The 24884-nt window shown below is 42.5% G+C and overlaps 1 protein-coding gene across 1 annotated transcript in view; it reads right to left on the minus strand.

Annotated features, from left to right (window-relative positions):
• LOC142373317 (ephrin-A5b-like) overlaps nt 1-24884 on the minus strand; it is a 117818-nt gene that overhangs the window by 14307 nt on the left and 78627 nt on the right. Inside the window, exon 2 of the mRNA XM_075456519.1 lies at nt 1442-1734. Within this exon, the coding sequence (XP_075312634.1) occupies nt 1442-1734 (293 nt within the window). The remainder of the gene's footprint in view (nt 1-1441; nt 1735-24884) is intronic.

The raw sequence follows: 24884 nt of genomic DNA on the forward strand, positions 1-24884 counted from the left end.
TACTCCAAGATGACACTGATATCATTGTTCTGATGCAACGCCGAGTTCAAGCTTGTGAATGCTTTTTCTGTTTGGATATCGGGTGCTATAACCAGCCCTCTCGTCTCTTCTTTTACAAAAGAAGCCACAGTGCACAATGTTCTTTGAGTAATTGGCCCAAAATATCCTTCATTTAAATGATGACAAAACTGAATGCCTTGTGTTTGTGACGGCTGGCTTTGGCACCTTGGCTGTGTTGGAAACCGCATACTACATACTTCCATTCTACATACTGCATACTCATCGATCAGACAGTATGCAGAGCGTTTACCCACAATGCATTTCGCTCCTGTCGGAGCCGAAATCAGCCGGCCTGAAGCTGATTTCGCTTAAGCTCTAAACTCTGTAAACTTTAGCAACATTTGAAACATTTTCAGGCGAGAAAGTAGTCGTTTAGATCCCCAACGTGTTGAAAACCTGACAAAGTACCGGCTGTTTACAATTTTGTTCCTACGAATTCGGCGCTACTAAAGCTAGCCGCAGTGAGCAACGCACTTCCGGTTATTTTCACAAAATAAAATACCCGTTGCCTTTTATCATAGGGAAAGCCATTAGGATACAATTGGTGCTTTTGTTTTGAAAACAGGAAGTGAACCTACCCTCGTTGTAGCTAGCTTGAAACTGCCGTTTTGACAGGAAATGACGATCGGCGACGTTACGTTGCATCTTGGGTAGTTTGAGTATGAGTAGTAACCTCATGATGCATACCCAACATTTAGGATAATCTAGTATGCATCCGGGAACTTCAAAAAAGTTAAAGTTAGTAGGAGTAGTAGGAGTAGTAGGCGGTTTCGAACACAGCCCTTGTCTTCAAAGCTTAGTTCAACCATCAGAAATCTGGGAGTGACCTTTGACCTTTGATCTGAGGTCGGACAATCAAATGAACAATGTTGTCAGGACTAGTTTTCTCCAGTTGCGTCTCCTGGCCAAAGTTAAAATGTTTTTAAGTCGTCATGACCTTGAGAAAGCCATCCATGCCCTGATAAGTTCAAGGTCAGACTATTGCAATGCGCTTTATGTGGGCGTCTCCCAGTCTTCTCTCAGCCGCCTTCAGCTGGTGCAGAACGCAGCTGCCCGTCTTTTAACCAACACCAACAGACGTGTGCACATCACTCCTGTTCTTAACTCCCTCCATTGGCTTCCTGTCCTTTATAGAACTGATTTTAAACTTTTAATGTCTGTTTTTAAAGCTCCTAACGGCCTCGCCCCATCGTATTTATCTGAGCTTCTAACAGTCCTGGTAGAGCTCTGAGGTTTTTATTTGTTTCTACTTATTCTTCTCTTTATTTATTACCTGCTGTAAAGCACTTTGGTACATCATAAGGATTGTCTGTAAAGGGCTGTAGAAATAAAATACATTTACAGTTGCGAAACACACAGTGAAAGTGTGCGGCGTACTCACAGATGTAATAATACTCTCTGCCGGGACGGAACTCGAAGCCCAAGGAGAAAGGAGTGAAGAGCTGGAATTTCTCGGAGAACTTGAGCGGGCCGTTGGGGGACAGAGGCCTGTTGCACTCCCAGCGCTTGAAGCCCTTGGCGGTGTGGTCGCAGGAGCTGTAGCCGTCGTAGTTCACCATGTAGAGGACGTAGCGCTCGGCCCGATCGTCGGACACCGGGCTGATGTAATGCGGACAGTAAACGTCAAGGTAGTCGTTGATGCAGACGTCGATGTGGTAGTCGCCCCGGTAAAATCTGGAGGGGGAAAACAGAAGGGTGGACACATGAATTCAGGGTACGATGCGTTCTCTGAAGAGTTGACGAGAATCCTGAAGGCGAGACACTACAGGTGAATGGGGTAATATTTTAAAATAATAGATATCACCATGAAACTTCCTCAATTGATTACTTATACAAGTATGAAAAAAAAGTGTATTACAAGTTTTAGAAATTTGTACGTTTAATCATGCAAATTAGGCATTGTCTCATTAATTATTGAGCAAATTTGCATATATTTCCAGAAGATAGATCTGAACATATGATAAAGTCAGGTGCAAAATTCTTTTTTTCATTTTGTTTACACACAAAATGAAAATAGAATTACAGAGGGATTTCAGGATATCTGCTTTCATTTCCTAGGAAATCAAAATATACTGTCCATAGCCTAAAAACATCGATTTTTGCCATATCTTTTTATTATAATGTCACATAAATCAGGCCAGGAATTATTTATCAGCAAATCCTTCTATAAATATCAATAGAATACTGCTAAGTGAATATCTTGAAAGTTTGGTGTTAGTAGGTGCTCCATAGGCTGAGATATTGATACTGGAAAAATACAAAAAAAATTATTTTGAGAAAACGGCATTTAAAGATTTAAATAGGGGAATTTAATACATTTGTATTGGAAACAATTGCTCAAAAACAGAATAAATGCTCAGGCCCTTAGTAATACTAATATTGAATACAATAATCTTATTAATAAAGAATACAAGCTCGATAAAATACAATAATAGATCGTTATTAAATCCCTTCGGTTTCCTAACGACAGTTTACGGTCAGGTGTGCTGCTTCCCGGTGCTTCATCAGCTAATCTAATAGATTTTCTTTTATTGCATCTTGCAAAGCGCAATTGTTGCTTCCTTTTCTTTGAAAGTTGTGGTGTTTTGGGGCATTTTCGGAGATTCAGCGAAAGCTGAACACGGGAGTTTTAGAGTCCACGTTAGCAGAAACGAGCAGCAGCCAATGAGATTTTGTCATTAGCTATAAATCCGCCTTTAGACATTCACGATTGGTTACTGATAGAAAGGAAGTGCCATTATTTGGGTGACATATCATTGTGCAGGAGACTCAGAGCTTTCCAACGACACCGGTCATGACAGACTTCAGTAAATAGACGAAGCTCAACATGGCGTGTTGGAATGCTAACTTTTTGGTAAATTCGGGCGAAACATACTGCCGCGAGTAAACAAAATGTAATAAAATAAACATTTTAATTTATGTTTTCAACGTTTTCTTTATAGCAGGTTGAAAGAACACATATTGAAGGAGTAGACTGGCGCAAAATCTCAAAATTGAACCACTGCATTACCCAGTCTCCGCCCTCGCAGTGACGCAACACCTTCGGCTCTGCTACACTTACTCAGGCAAACTGCTCATTCAGGTGGATTCGAGTTCCCGAAAAAGTGGGAACTCCACCCACTTTGTCGGGAAGCAATCAACTTTGAGCAGCGCCAACGGCCCAGGGTAGAGGCGTGTTCAAGGTAGTGACGTGGTTGAACTGCCACTCAACCCATGGATTGTACACGGAAGCGCTTCATTCAATATCAACATGGAGCAGCGTCAAGCTTTTGACACTGCTGTAGATGCTGTAATGAAAGTGTTCGACGGGAGATTCTCGTTAAAAATCGAGCAAAGAACAGCCTTTGAATCATTTCTTGACAGGAAAGACGTTTTCGCCTTGCTCCCTGCTGGCTTTGGTAAGAGTTTAATCTACCAGTTAGCCCCGCTGGTAGCTAAATCATACGTCAGAGGAAAGAGTGGTGTGATTGGCTTAAGCTTAGGCACAGCCTTTTCTGGCCACAACCAGTAGCAACCCGAGGGAGGCGGGTTGACCAGGCCATTTCGAATCGTATTCGTTATGGTCTTGGTCAGACCAGAATCTCGAAGAGATTTGAAAGTTTATGTTAATCAGGCTACCACTGCATGAAAAATCCCTGTTTTTGCCCGCCGTGTCTTGCCTTGAGTGTCTGAGCAAAGCATTTCCATGTGTGCTCGGGAACCGAGGCCGAGCTGTGAGAGACGCATCCATTTGCTCTGGTCGTGTTTACAAGATCTCATCATGTCAAACTCAATCATCCCGACCCTCCTGTGAGACTCGGCCCACCCGTCCGCCCCTGCAGAAACCTCTCCTGATGCGCGCTCGTTAGCCCTAAGCCATATATCAGTGTTGGTGCTCAGCAGCAATGACTTATGCCGGTGCTGAAATTAAAGTCCCCCCCTGCGTTACAGGGCTAATCCCCTGGTTAGCATGTGCCTTTAGCAGCTTTAAGAGGATCCCTCTGTAGAATGAGATTTTCATTAGCCAAATATGACAGCTTGATGGAGGAGCCCCTTGTGAAATCCGTGAGTCTGGGAAAATGAAGTCTGTTCTCAAGCCTCGCATGAACACAGCCTAAAAGTTCCCTGTAAGCCGAGTGGACAGACATGTCAGGTATTCATTCTGGAAGATAGAGATGTGAGACGCATATATATCCCCATCGGCTGCCTTTCCTGAAGCTTTAGGCAGAGACGGACAGTAGTGTGTAAAGTACTGAAATCTCACACTCAAGGAAAAGTATAGGTTCCCCTCCAAAATATGACTTTGGTAAAAGTCCAAGTCACTGACTGAAATGTTACTTGAGTTAAAGTCTTAAAGTATCCGAAACGTCTTGTACTTAAGTATGAGAATTACTGTAAAAATAGATGTACTTAAGTAATGTAATGAAAAGTATAAGTAAAAAGTAAACAAGGCAAATGCAGTTTGAATGTCATTTTTTATATTTTGGTAAACTTTGAAGGTCAAATACACTTAAAATCTGCACACAACCAAGTGCAGGCAACATTTAGACAGAAAATACAAACTTTGTGAACCTTTAAGTTTTTCTTCTTCAAGTAAGGTCAGTGCTGAAAATGAGGCGTACATTACACCATTAAGAAAAAAATGAAACAAAAGAGGCTGCTGCTGTTATTGCCATCACTATAAACAAAATTTAAAGAAAACAATAGGAGAAAACTGCAGCTTATCTGGCATCTGAAGAGGAAGACCTTTTTTGTAAAACTACCTTAAAACCTAAAAAAGGGGAGTTTCTGTAAGATAGAATTTCCACGTCTTTGGGCAGGCAGAACATGCATGGGGTCAAAACACTGTTGTGTTTTTTTTCTCTCTCTCTCTTTTTTTTTGTAACGAGTAACTAAACCGAACAATGAAAATGTATCGGAGTAAAAGTATGCCATTAAGTTTCGGAAATATAGTGACGTAAAAGTGAAGGTTGTCAAGAAATTTTAAACCCGAGGAAAGTACAAAGTATTCCAAAATATACTGAAGTACAGTAGTGAAGTATTTTTACTTCGTTACTATACAACACTGGAGACGGATCGGGCTCGGACAGCCAGCTGCCCGGTCTCTGTAGCTGCTAATGGCCTCTGGTTCAGTATCACTGACATTCTGCGGATGTCTTCAATGCTCCACCTCTGCTCATTGACTGGGTCAGAGAGCGAGCTGGAGAATGCAGCAGACCGGCGATCCGACACCGGTGAACTCGCTGCAGCACCACAGGGGGGTGGGGGGGGTTCTACCCCGACTTCTCCGGCCTCGGCGGTCACAGATCAGCTGTCACAATGGAACCAACAATCAGCTGATCTGAAGCCAGGCGAGCCGGTGACGAGAGTTTAGAGGCAGCTGCCGACGTGGAGGTTTTGGGGAGCAGCTAATGTGGAGGTGTGTGATGGTTGTGGCCTTCCGGGAGTATCGGGTTTATCGTTACAGACTGTGAATGTGCTGCGGGATTAGTGGCCATCCAACGGGGTTTCTGCGATGAACAGACTACTGTAACAGCATCTTTACAGCTCTACCTAACCCAGGGATACTCACTATTGTTTTCACCAGAGCCACATTAGCAGAGCAAAATCAAGGGAAGAGCCACTTTTACGTCAACATACTAAGTTCCCTTTTTGCAAATATGCATTTCTACATATAAAAAAGAAACAGCACAGCCAATATATTTTCAATTCAGACCATATTTTCCTTAATACTAGGATAAGTGGAAGCTGGCGTGCATGTCCTTGACTTTCTTCATGTTGTATTTGTAGTTTGTTGTTGTAATCATAGTGAGACATTCAGGATGAGCATGGTTTTTGTGCTGGTTTTTGCCCTTTTTTAATTAAAAACCGATCCATTGTGCCTGCATCTCGCGCTGGCTAAAGGAGCTAGCGTGCTCTGCGGTCAAGTGTGACGGTGGTTTAAGCGGGCTGCGTTGCCAGGTTAACAGTGTGCCCCCTTTAGGAAACACCATTAAGCCTTAATTAAGACTTAATAAAAATACTTAATACTGTCTAGTATTCGCTGTATGTTATTTGAAACAATGTATTGTTATTGTTACCATATTGTTATAAGCTACTATGTAAGTGCCAGCCGCCAATTAAAGCTTGAGGAGCCGCGCAATGAGTATCTCTGACCTAAAAAGTCAGTTAGACACCTGCAGCTCATTCAGAACTCTGCTGCTCGAGTCCTCACTGAGACCAAAGAAGTGGAGCACATCAGTCCAGCTCTGAGGTCTTTACACCGGCTGCCTGTCCATCAGAGGACAGACTTTAAAGTTCTGATGCAGCTCTATAAAGCTCTGAATGGTCTAGGACCAGAATGCATCAGTGACCTCCTGACCCAGTATGAACCTTCCAGACCCCTCAGCTCATCTGGATCCGGTCTTCCATCAGTTCCCAGAGTCAGAACCAGACATGGAGGAGCTGCATTCAGCTTCTATGCTCCACATGTCTGGAACAAACTCCCAGAAAGCCTCAGATCAGCTGAAACACTCAGTGTGTTTAAGACACACCTATTTTCAGCTGCGTTTGGATAAAGCTCCAAATCTGAAGCCTGAGTTTCAAAACTTAATCACATTTTAACTCCTGATTTTATCTATTGTTCTCATTTCTTTCTTTTTTGTTTAAAATTTAAATCATGCTTTTTATTTCTACTGTTTTAATGTCTCTGTAAAGCACTTTGAATCGCCTTGTGGTTGAATCGTGCTGCACAAATAAACTTGCCTTGCGAGAACCACAAATGAGCGGATGTGAGTGAATGCATGATGGCAGGTTGTGTGAGGGTGTCTTGTCGCGCAGTCATTCATATTCTAATCTTTTTCTCTCCCTCTAATTATAGTCTGGTAAAACGTGAAACCAAAGCCCCTGTTTTCCCTCCCAGTTCCTTCCCCGTGCAGCACCAGCTGAGCGCTTTGGCTCCAGGCAGGCACAGCATGGCCTCCTCGCGGCTCAGTTTCAGAGTAGTTTGCTGATATTATGGCTACCGAGGGTCAGCCGGCTCTACGGTATCATGTCCTCGGTCAGAAGCACTGAGGGATGGCCTGCTTTGTCCTCCTGTCTTTACTAAACAGTGAATGTTGGCTTCGGCTTTGTAAGCGTCAATTGCTGTCAATCAAACTCGCCCCGGGAGTAACGGCTCAGATTAGTCAGGATTAAGAACGGCTTCTGACCAACGCTTTTTTCGAGAGAAAGGTGGGGAATATATTCTCTGAAAGTCGCGGTGACCCCTGCTCCAACGAGGATATTTGTGCTGAGAATAATCCATACTGTGTCTGTAGTGGGAGCAGCGTTAACAAGCAGCAACAAGCTTCTCAAAATTAGTCTCCAGTGACTTATTGATTTAACTTCTGCACTTAAAACTGGAAATAAATGCGTGCTGTCATCATTTTGTCAACATTTCGGTCCTGGAAAATCAATATGACGTAAAGCCGAGGCTGTTCACTCAGCAAGGTAAAGATGCACTTTTCAGATTCTTAGATAATGTAAATGCATGTTGGCAACAGAAACTTTGAATTCCTTTCTTTCTTTTAAAAAAGTTTTGCTTTTCATTGGGTGGTGTCACGTGCTTTGCAAAGACGACTTCCTCACATCAAATCCCAGTGATCGACATTTCCGAACCGGTGCTTTAAATCGATGCATCCTGCTGGATACCATTGGAGGTCCAACCCTGACCTAAAGCCTCGAGCCGCCACCTATATTCCTTATATCCTGCTTCCAAGGAGCAAAACTAATCTTTAATCTTTAAAAGGCCTTTTGGGCAATCGTCACCTTGGCTTTCTGACTGTATTTTAAAGTTTTCCTTCTAACATTTTTTTAACTTTATTTCCCAGATGCATACTAGATTCTCCTAAATGTTGGATATGCATCATGAGGTTCCTACTCATACTCAAACTACCCAAGATGCAACGTAACGTAACGATTTCCTGTCAAAACGGCAGTTTCAAGCTAGCTACAACGAGGGTAGGTTCACTTCCTGTTTTCAAAACAAAAGCACCAATTGTATCGTAATGGCTTTCCCTGTGATAAAAGGCAACGGGTATTTTATTTTGTGAAAATAACAGGAAGTGCGTTGCTCACTGCGGCTAGCTTTAGTAGCGGCGAATTCGTGGGAACAAAATTGTAAACAGCCGGTATTTTGTCAGGTTTTCAACACGTTGGGGATCTAAACGACTACTTTCTCGCCTGAAAATGTTTCAAATGTTGCTAAAGTTTACAGAGTTTGGAGCTTAAGAGAAATCAGCTTCAGGCCGGCTGATTTCGGCTCGGGCAGGAGCGAAATGCATTGTGGGTAAACACTGCATACTGTCTGATCATGAGTATGCAGTATGCAGTATGGAAGTATGTAGTATGCGGTTTCAAACGCAGCCTGTTCCTGCCCTGTCCCTTTTATGGTTGAACCCTTTTATGGCTGAATTGGATTGAAGGGTCAACATTGCCCAAACACTCACCAGAGAGGCCGCGGGGATTGTAGGTGTTCGCGGGATAAGACAATAGAATGCGTAGCAGCAGGAGGAAAAGCACCAACAGATGAGCCAGATGTTTGCCAGATGGAGGCCATGAGGAGATTTTTGAGTGGCACAAGTGAAATATTGAAAAGAAACAGAGCAATAAACACACAGCCCGACTCGAGAAGTAAAGGAACAGATGAGATTACAACACTCTCTGCGCTCTGGTTCGCACCTTTCAAGCAAAAACTTTCAGAGTATCTGTCGCCTTTCCACTGTGGGCTGGATTTAGGTGTGAAAATGAAAGCAAGCAAGATTTATTCATCTGCTCTTCTAAACGGCTTTGTTGTTATAGGCGATTCAGGGAATCATTAAGCCCCGACGGAGCCGATGGAGGGCACTTTCAACATTTGCCGCTTCCTTTTTCAGTTCTCCTGAGCCGCAGGAGGTAGAGAAAGCTGATCGAGAGGGGGGGGGGGGCAGAGAGAATGAGAAAGGGCATGCTTCTGCAGTTCAGTATCAGTTATGAATGTGTCATAATGTGCTGCTAAGAACATAAAGAACCTAAAACCTAAATCCGTTTTGTCTTGGGGATTAATGATCCTTGATTGGATGAATTACTCACGGCCAGTTAGAGGGGCTAATCAATGAATCAGTAACCAGAGCTCTTAACAAAGCACACATCCTGGGATAATCCCTCTTTTCAGCCAGCTCCCCCACTTGTTTGCTTTCTTCAGCCCCATCTGTTGTGTTTGTGTCCCTCTCTGGCCTGGCACAGGTAAGGAATGACTGAGCCCGGAGGGAGTGGGAAAGAGAAGACGATAGAATAACCGAGCTGATTTTCATATTTTAAACCTTTCTTTCATCAATTAGCAAGTCAATCCAGACTCTGCTGCACACTGTACGGTCTTTATTTTCTGTCATACGTGCCAAATTACAAAGATCTTTCCAAGAAATGTTGAAGGAAACTCCCGGGAGACTGTAGAACCATAAATAAAGTGTTTTATTTCCCAACATGAGGGTTTGAATAATATTTCAAAACCTCTCAGTCATGCCAGGAATTACATTCTTGGGGAAACTGAATTCTTTATATATTTACTTTCTATTTTATTGCCGTGAATACAACTGGAAAACACACAAACACACACACATGTGCTTTACCGTCATCAGGAAACACGTCGAAAGTTGTCAAAATGTCAACATTTCAAGTCTAATTTCATTGGAATCGGCTTAAATCAAGTAACTTATTCGGCACATTCAAACTGACCAAGTTAAATACTTAACTTGTAAACAGTGCGCTTTCATTTTAGAGTTAACTTCTTTATAGGAAACATGACCAAAGCTCGTGGGAAATTCAAATGTGGGAATTAACAAATGCGTGACTTCAGTTTTCTCAGTGCAGAAACAGCCCTGAGCAGAGAAAAGGAGGAAAGAGTCCTTTTAGAAATGAAAGCTGAGTGAAAACAAACGAGTAAAGACGGAGGAGGAAAGGAATCAAGTGAGGGAAGCTGGGAGAGGAAGGAAGTTAAAAAAAAAGAAGAGGAGAAGAAACGGGGTGAAAGTACAGAAGAAGGAAGTGGTGACAAAGAACGAGAGCAAGTAAAAGTATGTAGAGACCCAAAGGAAGTAATAAAAATAACCTTGTGTTTGGAATCATGATCAAGGCATTTTTTTGCTTGGACACGTTTTCAGTGTGGAAAACAAGAACAATGCAAACAGCCACCGTGACATACCTATGGTACAGCCAGAGAAGCGGGGAAGACGCTAATAGGCTAGCCACGCTAACAGCTACTGAAAATGGAGAAAAGACAAGAGCAAATTTTCACTATAGACCATAAAAAAAATCTCTTAATTCACAAACTTAAGAGTTGTTTGAGCAAATGTTACATTTTAGATTTTTACATGGTGTCACTTTGGCTTCAGATGGATGTTTTCTTTGGCACTAAACGTTCTAAACGTTGCACAGGTAGCGGTTAGCGGTTAGCCACCACCCAATGATAGCTTTGATGAGTTGCCCATTACTGGCTCAACATGAATGTTCAATCATCTGAAAGCTTAATAGACTGTTTGCTGGAGGTTTGTGAGGTCTGAGTTGGGTTAGTTGGTAAAAATGGCTTCTTTTTCTTGCACTATTTTAAACATCTGTTAGCACGGTTAGCCCCCGACCGCTCACAAGTGCTTCATACAACCCCAGTTGTAGTGTGTAGTTTGGTTTTAGACTTGATATCAGAAGATACCCGACTCTGATTGGAGAAAAAGTCTTGATGAGGACACTATGAAATGGAGAAGAGACGAGTGAAACTGACAAGAAACTAAGGAGCTGACACCGTGACAAACCTATGGTACAGCTGGAGAACAGCCAGAGAAGCGGGGAAGACGCTAATAGGCTAGCCACGCTAACAGCTACTGAAAGTGGAGCAAAGACGAGCGAATTTTCATTATAGGCCTACAAAAAAAACTTTGATTCAAAAACTTAAGAGTTGTTTGAGCAAATGTTACCTTTTGGATTTTTACAAGGTGTCACTTTGGCTTCAGATGGATGTTTTCTTTGGCACTAAACGTTTTCAACCGAACGTCCGTGTTGCACAGGTAGCGGTTAGCCACCACCCAATGATAGCTTTGATGACTTTCCCATTACTGGCTCAACATGAATGTTCAATCATCTGAAGTCTTAATAGACTGTTTGCTGGAGGTTTGTGAGGTCTGAGTTGGGTTAGTTGGTAAAAATGGCTTCTTTTTCTTGCACTATTTTAAACATCTGTTAGCACGGTTAGCCCCCGACCGCTCACAAGGGCTTCATACAACCCCAGTTATAGTGTGTAGTTTGGTTTTAGACTTGATATCAGAAGATACCCGACTCTGATTGGAGAAAAAGTCTTGATGAGGAGTGACGAGTGAAACTGACAAGAAACGAAGGAGTTAACAAGTTGGAGATGACCAAAGAGGAGCCAGCAAAGGGAGGAGAAGATGAACAAAGGAAGAGGAAGACGGGGAAAGGAGTTAAGAGAAGTGAAAAGAGGAGCCTAATTAAATGCAAGAAGAATACAGACAAAACAAAAGGCTAGAAGTAGCTACAAGGGTGAAGGAGGAAAGTATGAAGGCCTCCCGTTGTTTTGTTCATGAATACGGCCGGGTCAGGCGGGGGGCAGCTTTCCCAGGGTTATTCCACAAAGACAGAAAGAGATGTTTCCAAGCCACAGTAACACATGAGCCTCGTGTCTTCATGCATGAACGCACACACAATGACGCAGGAAGATGTTTTCACAGGAATTTAGTTCCCTAAAAACCCTCAACGGCACTCAGAGTGTGTTGTTCCCGACTGCAGCCTCTACGGGGAGCTGTTCCAGAGACCTAAAGAGGTAATAAAAAGCCTGATCGTGTGATGATGTCACCAGATGGGGGTCTGTCCACCCATAGCTGCCCTTAGGGTTGGGAGGTCTCCATCACCCTCCCTCCACCTGTTCCATCATTCATAGCCCTCAACCGCTGGGAAGTTAAAGCCATTACTACTTAGCGGGCTAATTATACACACACATCTGTCCACGAACTCACGAGCAAACAGGCAGAATGCATTTAAACGCACAATATGTTTGCCGGAGGGCAGAGTCCGGCTGGGTGCTGACAGCAGAGAGATGGGAAAAGTTGAGCCTGCAAACTATAGACAGTTGTCTGCTCCTGTGTTTCTTTTTTTTCTTTTTTTTTTGTCCAACTGCTGGGAACAAAACCAGGGAGGTGAATAATTGGCCTCAGATTAAAAACACATTGCTGCTTGTGGGAAGGCACCTCAGACAGTTAAAGTGAGGGCGGGTGGGGGGGGGGGGGGGGGGGGGGGGTGAAGGGAAGGAAAGGAGCAGGGAGAAGGAGATCCTGGTGGTCCCGACTCTGCCATTCACAAACTCGTAATATTCTGATCTCTGTAAACACTATGTTTCGCCCAAAAAAGGTCCTGAATTCTTAAATATTAGCTCAACCCATTGACTATCAAATCATAGTTAGGGCTGGGCAACCATTAAAGTGTTTAATCTAATTAATCACATGATTTCCCTGATTAATCACGATTAATCGCATTTGTACAGAATCCAAAAATGAATCCAAAAGTAGTGTATAGCTTTTAGCATTTAGCTTTATTTTAAATGTGCTGCCATATGAATGAAAGTGCCATAACATTTGTTGTGCAAACACACTTTTAACATCAGCATCTTTCTGTAGTTTTTATGTAGAAGCCTCGCTCCACTGTCTGTTTCCTTGAATGACTTGCTGCTATCAGTTGTGTGTTTTGCCTTTAAGTGATATTTTAGACTGGAACTACTACGCTGAGAAGACAATTCAACTTGGCAGTGTTTACAGATGAAAACGGCCGAGTAAAAGTTCCGTACCCTTCTCCATGTTTGGTGGATCCGCCGATTACTTTCTTTTCCGGTTCCACAGCAGACAGCAACAGACTTTTACAAAAATAAAAGCCTGTGAGCAACAGACTTTTACAAAAATAAAATAAATGATAAAACCTGCGCTAACGCGATAATAACGAGTTAACTCGCCCAGCCCTATTCATAGTGCATCAAGAAAGTGAGAGTGGGGCCTCCATTTCCCACAATGCAACTAATGCAGAATCTGCTGTATTTAGCTGCCCACTTCAACCTAACTCAGCACCCATCTGCTACATCTGGTCATTGAGCACGTGAAGCAGGAGAATGATTTTAAAGTTGCTGGTTCTCGGATTACGAGTCCTGCAACCAAACTGCTCACGAGGCCCTGACCCCTGGAGGGTGATGATTGCAGCGTTTGAAGTCAGTTTAACCACGGTGCGTCCGCTCATTATGCAAAAAGGATCTCCAGCAAGATGCCGAAGGGGAGCGTTTCGAAAAAAAGATGCTGAAGGGACACCGAGTGTGTTGGAAACTGAGGCGAAGAATCACTAAGTGATGAGCTGGGAATGAGAATGTGTTGTTAAAGGACTTTATAAAGTCGCGGGAGGCCTGGAGTCTATCCCAGCTGTCATTGGGCCAGAGGCGGGGTGCACCCTGGACAGGTCGCCAGTCTGGATAGACCTCAGACCAGAGATACTCATTGCGCGGCTCCTCAAGCTTTAATTGGCGGCTCGCACTCGCATAGTAGCTTATAACAATATGGTAACAATAACAATACATTTTTTCAAATAACATACAGCGAATACTGCACAGTATTAAGTATTTTTATTAAGTTTGCGTTTTTGCAGTATTAATTATTTTCTATTAAGTATTAATTAAGGCTTAATGGTGTTTCCTAAAGGGGGAACTGTTAAACCTGGCAACGCAGCCCGCTTAAACCACCGTCACACTTGACCGCAGTGCACGCTAGCTCCTTTAGCCAGCGCGAGATGCAGGCACAATGGATCGGTTTTTAATAAAAAAAGGGCAAAAACCAGCACAAAAACCATGCTCATCCTGAATGTCTCACTATGATTACAACAACAAACTACAAATACAACATGAAGAAAGTCGAGGACATGCACGCCAGCTTCCACTCATCCCAGTATTAAGGAAAATATGGTCTGAATTGAAAATATATTGGCTGTGTTTCTTTTTTTGTGGGATGTTTTATATGTATAAATGCATATTTGTAAAAGGGGACTTTAGTGTGTTGTCGTAAAAGTGGCTCTTCCCTTGATTTTGCTGCCAATGAGGCTCTTGTGAAAAAAATAGAGTATCACTGCCTTCGACGGATTGGAAATAAACTAAAATCATCAGCAGATCTCAGCCAGCAGGCAATCAGACGGAGGCCGACTTCATTTGAGTGACCCTGACCCTTTAAGATGAATATTTTCTGACAGCACACAAACTGACTGAGACAAGTGATTCTCCTCCTGTCCTGCATGGATGAGGCAGGTTAATGACTGACAGCGCTGTTCTGGTGTCAAGGAGGTCAAAGCAGCAGCAGCAGGATAAGGTTAGTGTCCGTCAACACACACACAGCAGGGCTCCATCATTCAGTCAGTGTAAAACCCCAAGGGCCCGACAGAGCCACTCATAAACCCCCTCTAAAGATGCTGCTAAAGATGGTGGCTCAGGTTGTCATGACGCCAGCTGACAAAAACAAAGTGTTCCTGCCATACAATTTGTGGCTTTTTAACAAACCCCGTACAACCTGGAGGCCCACAGCACCTGCTGAGGAACGGTCTATCTAGAAAATTTCTGAAGAAAGTTTGATGGGTGCCAATCTATTGCCCGCCCAATCAATAAACCCTTTAGTTCAGTTAAAGTCGAGTCTCCTGTCACATATAAACTTTGAATGAGGTCTCTGTGATGTTGTATGGCTGAGTTATGAGAACTCCAAAATAGGCCAGTTTTTGGCATTTTTGGCTCGTTAAGTGCTTTTCAATCGATTTTCCCATTGAATTTTTGCCTCTGCGAGGCCCAAAAATTCTAAGACAGGTCTGATGAACACAGTTATGTCATTTTTATCAATGTAATGTTTAAAATACAGCTTTTATGGCATTTTCAAAATGGCCTCGTTAAGTGCTTTTCAATCGATTTTCCCATTGAATTTTGCGCTTCTGCCAGTCCCTAAATGGAGGAGACATTTATGTCATTTTTATTAAGGTCCTGTTTAAAGTACAGCTTTTATGGCATTTTCAAAATGCATTTTGGGGCTCGTTAAGTGCTTTTCAATCGATTTTCCCATTGAATTTAAAAAAAATGAATGTACTATCTAAATAAATGCAGGACTAGCAATGGGAAAATCGATTGAAAAGCACTCAACGAGCCAAAAATGCCAAAAACTGGCCTACTTTGGAGTTCTCATAACTCAGCCATACGACATCGCAGAGACCTCATTCAAAGTTTATATGTGACAGGAGACTCTCAACTTCAACTAAACTAAAGGTTTTGTTGATGGGGTGGGCAGTAGATTGGCACCCATCAAAATTTCTTCAGAAATGTTCTAGTTTTTTTCTCAATTTGGGCTTTTTAACAAACCCGTACAACCAGGAGGCCCACAGCACCTGCTGAGGACCGTTCTGCAGGATGCTGCCGTTCTGGGGATACACAAACGTGATTCTGAGGGTGATCGTGCCGCACGGAGAATGAACATGACCGGTTCCTCCCATCCGACGAGCCGCTCACCCCTCTCGCCTGATATCGATCTGACACCTTAGACTCTGAGCTGAGGTCAGGGGTCGGTGACAGCCAATTATTCAGCCTGAGAGCCGGTGTTTGGTCAGCGTCTGAGCCCAGGTGATGGTCTGACCTCACCGTCGTCTATCTTAGGAGCTGCTGAGGGATGAAAGATGAAGTTCAGAAAGTCTTTAAAAGACCCGACACCCCGCCAATGTTTCGAGTTTCACTCATTTATCTGTTTTCCGCCTGTAAACTGGACTCCCCCGTTCTGCCTCCCCTCTCAGCAGGCTTCTGCTTTATTGGACAAACCGTGGTGCAGATATTGTAATTAGAATAACAGCAGCACAAAGTGATGTTTTACATAAATTCTCACTGCACCATTCATTTTTTCCCCATCCAAGTTTTTTCTTTCCCCAGTAGATTCTTTCCATCCTTTCTTTTTCCATCCTCGCTCTTATATATTCAGCTCTCTGGTTGAATGAGCACTACTGGAGCTTGTTCTGTCGACGATCCGTAAAGGGAAGCACAGATGGACGGACGTAAAGGTGGACGTATGCACAGCCAGATGTGCTTCGGGCTCTCTTTATTATCTGAGAATAGTTTCATGTCTTACGCAGCTGTGTGCTAAACCCTATTTCCAGAAAGGTCGGGAAATCGGTGCGATAAAACTTAGACACATCGTCCAAAGAAATGATGATCTGTTGGCAGAGAGGCAACGAAATAAAGAAACGATTCTACAGTCAACAGATTAACAAGTGAGGGTGGCAGGATTGGGTATAAAAGGAGCATTCGGACAGAACGCCGTTCTAGATGTGCCGATAGATATTTCATCTGAAAGATAACATAAGATCTCATCGGCATAGAAAAATGTGAGGTTATCCAAAGCTGCAACGATTAAATGACTGAAATTGAACGTGTGCTAAGATGTGATTACATTTTCTTTACATGGCTGGCTCTAAGAACGCCGTACTAAGAACGGTCCACCTTGGGTTTCGTTCTGATAATTGCCCTTCCCCAGGGGAACTGTTTCAGTCTGCATTCCCACATGAGTCGGGACCTTGATAGGGACTGATGTGACGCAACATTCAACAACAACACAGAACAAAACAAAACCCGAGACAACATGACAAGGGGCGTAGCTACCAACAACCAAACACCTCCGTCAGATGTGTTCCTATGGAAACCAGAACAGACCCAGCTGAGGAGAAGGAGCTAAAATGGTTCCAGGAACTGAGGGCCGTGGTCCCTACTTCCTGTATGTCCGAATGTGGGAAAAAACGACCCCGTTCCTGAAAAGGTTATAGGAACTGCAGAAGGTTCCTACAGTGGGAATGCGCCTTTAGTCATCAATAAGTTCCCAAAAAAATTTTTCTCTATGTAAAATAGAAAAATATTTTGGTCTTTCAGCATTTCTAGGACATAATATTGGGGAAAAGTTTGGGGAAACCAATGAATTGAATTCCAGTTGACTTAAATTGGACTTTATTATTTAAGTTATTTTAGGTAAAGCACTTTGAATTGTTTGTACATGAAATGTGCTATACAAATAATTTGATTTGATTTGATTTGATAAGTACCTTGAGATGACATTTGTTGTATTTGGCGCTATATAAATAAAAATTAATTAAATTGAATTGAATAATACTGGGGAAAAGTTTGGGGAAACCACTGCTGGATGCACGTGAGCTTCAAACCCTCTGCATGAACTGCATGAGAAACTGTCAAAGGGCTCCGGAGTACCTTAGAAAACCATTTTCACCCAACGCTCATCCATAAAAATTCTACCTGAAACCACATGAAGGAAGCCGTATATAAAACTGTGCAGAAACGCCACAGTCCTCTGGGCAGGAACTCGTCTCAGAGGGACAGAAAGACAGTGGACACATGTCCAGTGGTGGGATGAGTCCACATTTCAGCTGCTTTTGGTAAAAGACCGATGGTACTGCACATCAAAGATGAGACAAACCATCCAGATTGTTATTAGTGAGAGTATAAAGCCAGCGTCTGTGACGGTATGGTGGTGCATCAGTACCAACGGCACGGCTGACTTGCATGTGTGCAAAGGTACCGTTGATGGAACATGTGCCTCCAACAAGGAGACATCTGTTTTAGGGCTGTTTGAGTTGTTATCTTAGCAGGAAGATGTCAGACGTCAGTCTGCAGGACTCCCAGCAGCACGGCTGAGCGTTTGACCGGCTCTGCCTGCAGCTCAGAGACGTTCGGAGCGCTGTGAAGACGAAAAATCAGACAACAGCAAAATGTTTTCAATCTATTTATCCCAAAAAAACTGAAGTAGCTTTAAAGCATGGCTTTACACACCGCCACGACTGCATTCAATGGGAAAATCGATTGAGAAGCACTTAACGAGCCCCAAAATGCATTTGGAAAATGCCATAAAAGCTGTATTTTAAACAGGACCTTGATAAAAATGACATGGCTGTCTACAGCAGACCTGTCTTAGGAATTTTGGGGCTCGCAGAGACCCTAAATTCAATGGGAAAATCGATTAAAAAGCACTTAACAAACAAAAAATGACAAAAACTGCCCTGTTTTGGAGGCCTCATAACTCAGCAATACGACATCACAGAGACCTCATTCAAAGTTTATATATGACAGGAGACTCTCAACTTCAACTAAACTAAACTTTTTTTTTTTATAGGGGGGGCAGTAGATTGGCACCCATCAAAATTTCTTCCGAAATTTTCTAGTATTACATTTACAACTGAACCTCCCATTACCGTCGGCGCCTATCTCCTCCCACAGTTTTTACAGAACCTACATAAATAATACCTCAAAACGAGCGTGTGGGTCTTTTTTTTTAAAGAAATCGAGAAAATGTCCAAACCTTTGTGGAAAGGGGGTAAAATATCTGACCTGAGGTCATCCCAGCATCCCAGCAGCTGTTCTCAGTCAGTTAACTTCTCCATTAAATAAACACAATTCTGCGTTATCTACTCAATGCAGCGTTAACGTCGAGTACGAGGAAACTGATTTAGTAGTTATCTGGACTGTTGCTTGTTTTTTAATTCATTTAAATTCTTTTATTTGTTTCTCTTTATATTATTTTATGTATTTTTAATGCTTCTAACACTCCCTGCTGCAATGCTTTTATTATATGTAAAGCACTTTGAATTGTTTTGAACATGAAATGTGCTACAAATAAATTTGATTTGATTTGATTTGATTTAACAGTCGGCCACAGCTGAGAAATACCAGGAAAACTAATGCGTGCACGCGCACACGCAGCCGAAGCATGGGTGCATTCTGCAGGAAGGCCCCACCTGAAGCATGTTTAGCTAACACGGCCCTGATCTGCTCTGCAGAGCTGGGACTCTGCCCCCTGACCTCCCTCCCCAGGGGCGACCCTCGCCCCCCTGCGCAGTCCTATCGCTTTACTGCACCCCAGGGAGCCGCAGCCCCGCCCGGCCTGGACCCAACACGCTCTGAACCCCCAACCAGAGGACGCACTGGAAAAAATGCCCCTCCAAAAATAAGTAAGAAAAACAACAAATACGAGACGTTTTTGCTTGAAATAATGTCTTAATGTCTTAAAATGTCTTAAAACAACTCCCTATATCTGTCTGAAATAGTACATGTTGTGTCTTATATAAAGTGTAATGAGATATTTTGACTTATTTCCAGCCAATTCACACATGCTGTTAAAGCCTAAACGTCTGCTTTTGCTGAAACTGGTGAAAACATATCTCAGACAACAGCTTCTGCGAAAATAAAGGATTTTGCAGCTGATCTTCTTCGTGCTATTTCAATATATCATGGAGCCCCGAAAGAAGTGAGAAGATCTGAGTTTAAAACTGTAAAAAGCAACAAACGCTACACAGAATCGTGTAATTTCAACATTTCTCAGCCAGAAGAGCCAAACTCGTTACAGATGCTGAGGAACATGCAAAAATACGTGAAAAAAACAACAAATACAAGACGTTTTTTTCTTGAAATAAGCAAAATAAATCTGCCAATGGAACTAGTGAAAATCAGCTTGTCAAGATTTCTTGAAATAAGATGTGATATTTAGGACTTTTGAGATAAAAGTGATCTTGAAATTAGCTTAAAAATCTCTTCAAATGTCAAAAAAAGCTTGTTTCATATGATATGTGACTCAAAACAATTTGTTTTCAAGACTTTTTCATTTAAGAAAATATTCCAGATGTATTGTATTCAAACAAGTCCCTATATCTGGCTGAAATGGTACTTGTTAGGCAGTTGTGTCTTATATTAAGTGTAATGAGATATTTTGACTAGCAATGAGACAAATATACTTGGTAAGACTTTGATTTTTTCCAGTGTGTGATGAGGGGGCGACGGTGAACAGAGGAGCTCACAGCGTCTGGACTCAATCAGCCCGCCCATGACAAGGCTGCGAAGCTCTCAGACACACAAACGCACAGCAACACACCAACACCAGCACTTATCCACCAGTGAGGTCTCACACACATCAAAGGCCGGCGGGGTGACTCGTTTGAGTAATAGGCATTCTGTGGGGAGATGGTGAAATGCTGAAAACTCGGGCTCGGAAAATTGTTGTGCTCTGAGAGGAGAGGGCGGTGTGGGGGGGGGGGCGAAGAGGTGAGAGAGGATTGTGTTTTAGGTCTGAAGGCAGAGAGAGAAACAGAAGTGTCAAAGTGAAAGATTGAGTAGTGAAAGAAGGAGCCAACATGATGTGAGAAAGAAGAGCAGAACGCGGGCCCATCCTTGATTTAAAACTCCCACAGGGTCCTGCACACGAGCTCGGAGGTCCGCGTGTGAACGCGCTTCTTTCTGACTTTTTATTTGTTTGGCCCCGTTTCAAATGTAACGTCTCAGCGGTGCACTTCCCATCCCCGAACAGAGAGATGCAGCATTTCTATGTTTTCCTATCGCACGACGCCCCTCTTTGCTCTCGATTCGTGAACTTTTCTGACTGTCGGGAGACTCGAACATCGCCGGGAAAGCGATGAAAAAAGTATCCTGCATTTTTTTTCTGCTAAATTCCCAGAAACGTCCGTCATGGTTTCATGCCGGTTAGCCCGATACTTCCCATTCAGGCAGCCTGGTAAAGAGATGTCTTTACCTTTGCTGTACACTGGAAAAAATGCCCCTCCAAAAATAAGTTTAAAAAAAACAACAAATACAAGACGTTTTTGCTTGAAATAAGCAACAAAATCTGCCAATGGAACTAGTGAAAATCGGCTTGTCACGATTTCTTGAAATAAAATGTGATATTTAGGACTTTTGAGATAAAAGTGATCTTGAAATTAGCTTAAAAACCTCTTCAAATGAAAAAAAAAAGCTTGTTTCATATGAAATATGACTCAAAATAATTAGTTTTCAAGACTTTTTCACTTAACAAGATATTCCAGATGTATTGTATTAAAACAAGTCCCTATATCTGGCTGAAATGGTACTTGTTAGGAAGTTGTGTCTTATATTAAGTGTAACGAGATACTCAATGAGACAAATATACTTGGTAAGATTTAGATTTTTTCCAGTGTAGTGCTGCTGAGGTGACTGAAGGGGCTGACAGAGCGCTGCTGTTGGACTGAAAACTGTGGAAAAACACAAACAGGAAGGGACTCAACTAAATCTGAGTTGTCTAATCAGTTCTGAAACCAGAACTAAACGATTCTCCAATTAGTTTAAGAAAATAAGTCGATTTATAGGATCAATAGGACTCAGAGGTGGGCAGAATCATTCATTTCAGAAGCTTGGAAAAGCAGAAAATGTCATGTCTGTGGGGTTTTTTGCCACGTTTTTAGTTTCTGTTTAAGTTCTTAGTTTTGCCATGTTTTAGTTTAGTTAAGTTTTAGGTTCAGGTCTTGTTTTTAGTTTTGCCATGCTATGCCACCTTTTTCCTCAGTCCTCAGTATTTAGTTTCCAGGTTCCCCCATGCACTGTGTCAGATCCTTGCACCTTCACGACTCCAAGCCCAGTAAAGTTGAATTCTCTCATAAGTTCTCACATGCAATACCAAGTCATGGTCTTTGTTTTGTTTTTTCTTAGCAATGTATTCTTCACCACAGTCTAGTTTTGTCTTCCGGCTTGTTAACCTTGTTTTTTGAGAATAAATCCGTTTGCTTCTACTTCTGAAGTCCGCATCCGTGTAGTTCTAAGCCTCGCACCCGCCCTCCCGGACAGAAAAAGCGAAAAAAGGGAAGTGGAGTTGGATTGGCAGCACTGTTTTACAGTGAGGAGCTCTAATGAGGGCAGCAGTTGCATGGAAATGTACTTTATTTATACAGCCCTTTACAGACAATCCTTACGATGTACCAAAGTGCTTTACAGCAGGGAATAAATAAAGAGAAGAAGAAGTAAAAACAAATAAAAACAATAAAAGAACAGTGAAAGCAATAAAATATGTGATAACGTTAGTGCTGGAAAGCTTGAACTTGTAAAGGAAAAAATGCCCCTCCAAAAATACGTGAAAAAAACAACAAATACGAGACATTTTTGCTTGAAATAAGCAAATAAATCTGCCAATGGAACTAGTGAAAATCGGCTTGTCAAGATTTCTTGAAATAAGATGTGATATTTAGGACTTTTGAGATAAAAGTTATCTTGAAATTAGCTTAAAAACCTCTTAAATTGTCAAAAAAAAGCTTATTTCATATGATATGTGACAAGATTTTTGTTCAAGACTGTTTCACTTAACAAGATATTCCAGATGTATTGTATTAAAACAAGTCCCTATATCTGGCTGAAATGGTACTTGTTAGGCAGTTGTGTCTTATATTAAGTGTAATGAGATATTTGGACTATAAATGAGACAAATATACTTGGTAAGACTGATTTTTTTCCAGTGGACGGCCGGAGAAAAGCTCCTCAGGAAGCCCGACTCTGTCGCCTTTGCATCCCACAGCGGGCCCAGAAAAGCCAGCACATGTAACATCATGTAAGGGCTAAACATAGCAGCACCCGGCGAGTGCCCCGCATGCCAGCGCCGGGCCCAGCCGGGCCACCTGGCCTGCTCAATCTGGCCCCCTTCCCCTGGAATCAGAACGTCTGTCAGAGTCTCGTCCATCAGCCCGCAAACCGGAGGCCGTCTCAGATCTGCGCATACCGCCTTAAGAGGGCCCCGGCTCAGATTCACGTGCACCGCCTTCAGAAGTCCCGGCTCTCCACCTTAAGAGGCTGTATTTCATATTCACACCCGCCGCAGCATTCCGGTGTCGGCGCCCGCGGAGCCGGCGCTCCTCATTCACATATTCAGCCCAGCGAGGAGCTCCCACTCTGTGAGGTAATGGCCCATCTTCTGGGACCTCCAGTGGGCAAATTTCAATGCATATGAAATGGTTTCCAACTGCTACAAAGCATAAATGGAGCTGAGAGGTGCTCCAAATTTTACATTTATATATACCTGCTGATGCTAATGCCCACAGAGGCAGCAAGGGGGGCCGAAAGTTTAGTTTGGAAAGGTGAGTTTACGTCTGAAAGGAATAAACACAAACCTTTTAACAGAAAGTGTGACCTTTCTGTGTCCGGTTTGGAAGGATTTGATGTTTAAGTGTTTCAACCAATAGAAGAAATACTTCTTTATGTTTTTAAGTAGCTAAAAAAAAGGGTAAACGCTTCTTTTTTTCCAGGCATACAGGCTTGTGCCACCTCTCACTTTGTATTCCAAGCAGCCAGGCTTTCTTTTTAAGTAGTCTTGAGCAACTTTTCCTTTAGACATCGCCTGCTTTTTCACTCATTTTCAGTCCACTGCTTCCTGATCAGTTTCCGATGAATGCACTGGAAAAAATCAAAGTCTTACCAAGTATATTTGTCTCATTTCTAGTCAAAATATCTCATTACACTTAATATCAGACACGACTGCCTAACAAGTACCATTTCAGCCAGATATAGGGACTTGTTTGAAGACAATACATCTGGAATATCTTGTTAAGTGAAAAAGTCTTGAAAACAAATTGTTTTGAGTCATATTTCACATGAAACAAGCTTTTTTTTTTACATTTGAAGAGGTTTTTAAGCTAATTTCAAGATCACTTTTATCTCAAAAGTCCTAAATATCACATCTTATTTCAAGAAATCTTGAGAAACCGATTTTCACTAGTTCCATTGGCAGATTTATTGCTTATTTCAAGCAAAAACATCTCGTATTTGTTGTTTTTTTTAAACTTATTTTTTGAGGGGCATTATTTCCAGTGTGTATTTTCAGTTTGTTAAGCCATTCAACACTGACCAGTGAACAATTCCAGCATGAAAAGGCCCTTAACTCAAGGGATGAATCTTAGCAAAGCACCAATTTTTAAATGGTATCTCTAAACATGTTGTTACCAGGAGCCTGTTGCAAAGAGCCTTGCTTTAAAATGCAAAAGATAACACAGTTCCACAGATATAAAATTGTATTTTTGCTCCAACAAGGTGATTCATAAAGAGCTAGCAACAGACTTTTACAAAATAAAATAAATAATAAAACCTGCGCTAATGCGCGATAAAATATTTACTGGCGTTAAATAATTAACGAGTTACTGATGAGTAAATACTCATCAAAACTAATGTACGCATCAGTTTAAAATCTACATTCACCTAATTAACAATAAGGAGTCAGGTGTCATAAGAAATAAATCCAAAACTATCTTTGCAGCTTGAACCAAAGTTTTGTATTCGTCATTTGAATGAACTCAGCCTGTAATGTTTTTGGCTATTTCGCTGATTTAGAGCCAGATCCCGTAATAAATAACCCCAATATGTCTGAGTGTGCAAGTAAAGTGGCCAAACTCTGTGAATCAGGTTGAAAGTAACAGCAACAGAGCCCCTCCCTCGGTGCGCACACCTCAAAGCTCAGCGGCCCAGTTGCGCTTTGTAGACGCAGCTCACGTTATTAAGAGCGAAACCCTCCGGAAAGCCGTGGAAAGCCGTGGAAAGCCGACCCAGGACGGAGCCGATCGGTTCGATATGGAGGCCCGGCCAAAAGAAAGAAAATATCAAAAAAGCTGCTGTCCGACAGCTGATAAGCGTTAAACCCCAACCGAGCCCACTCTTACACAGAAACACACCTTCCAAATGTTTGAAATCCACATCCATTTTATCCGCATTACATCCCAGGAACGCAGGTGTGTCCGGCCTCCATCTTTGGCAACATCTGGCCGGCTTTCCCAAACTCACAACTACTCTGAGAGCCGCCGCCTCCAACGAATCCGGCCCGGTTGTGAAATCACTAGATAAGAGCCACATGTAGGCAGCTGCATGTGGGTTTGAGGAAGGATTTACTGTGTCTATGTGGTGATGGAGAGGGCCATAAAGGAGGAGCGGAGCGGCTGCTGATGGATGGCCTCACCGCCGGCCGGCTTCC

The sequence above is a fragment of the Odontesthes bonariensis genome, chromosome 22 (assembly GCF_027942865.1).
Source record: "Odontesthes bonariensis isolate fOdoBon6 chromosome 22, fOdoBon6.hap1, whole genome shotgun sequence".
Lineage (NCBI taxonomy): Eukaryota > Metazoa > Chordata > Actinopteri > Atheriniformes > Atherinopsidae > Odontesthes > Odontesthes bonariensis.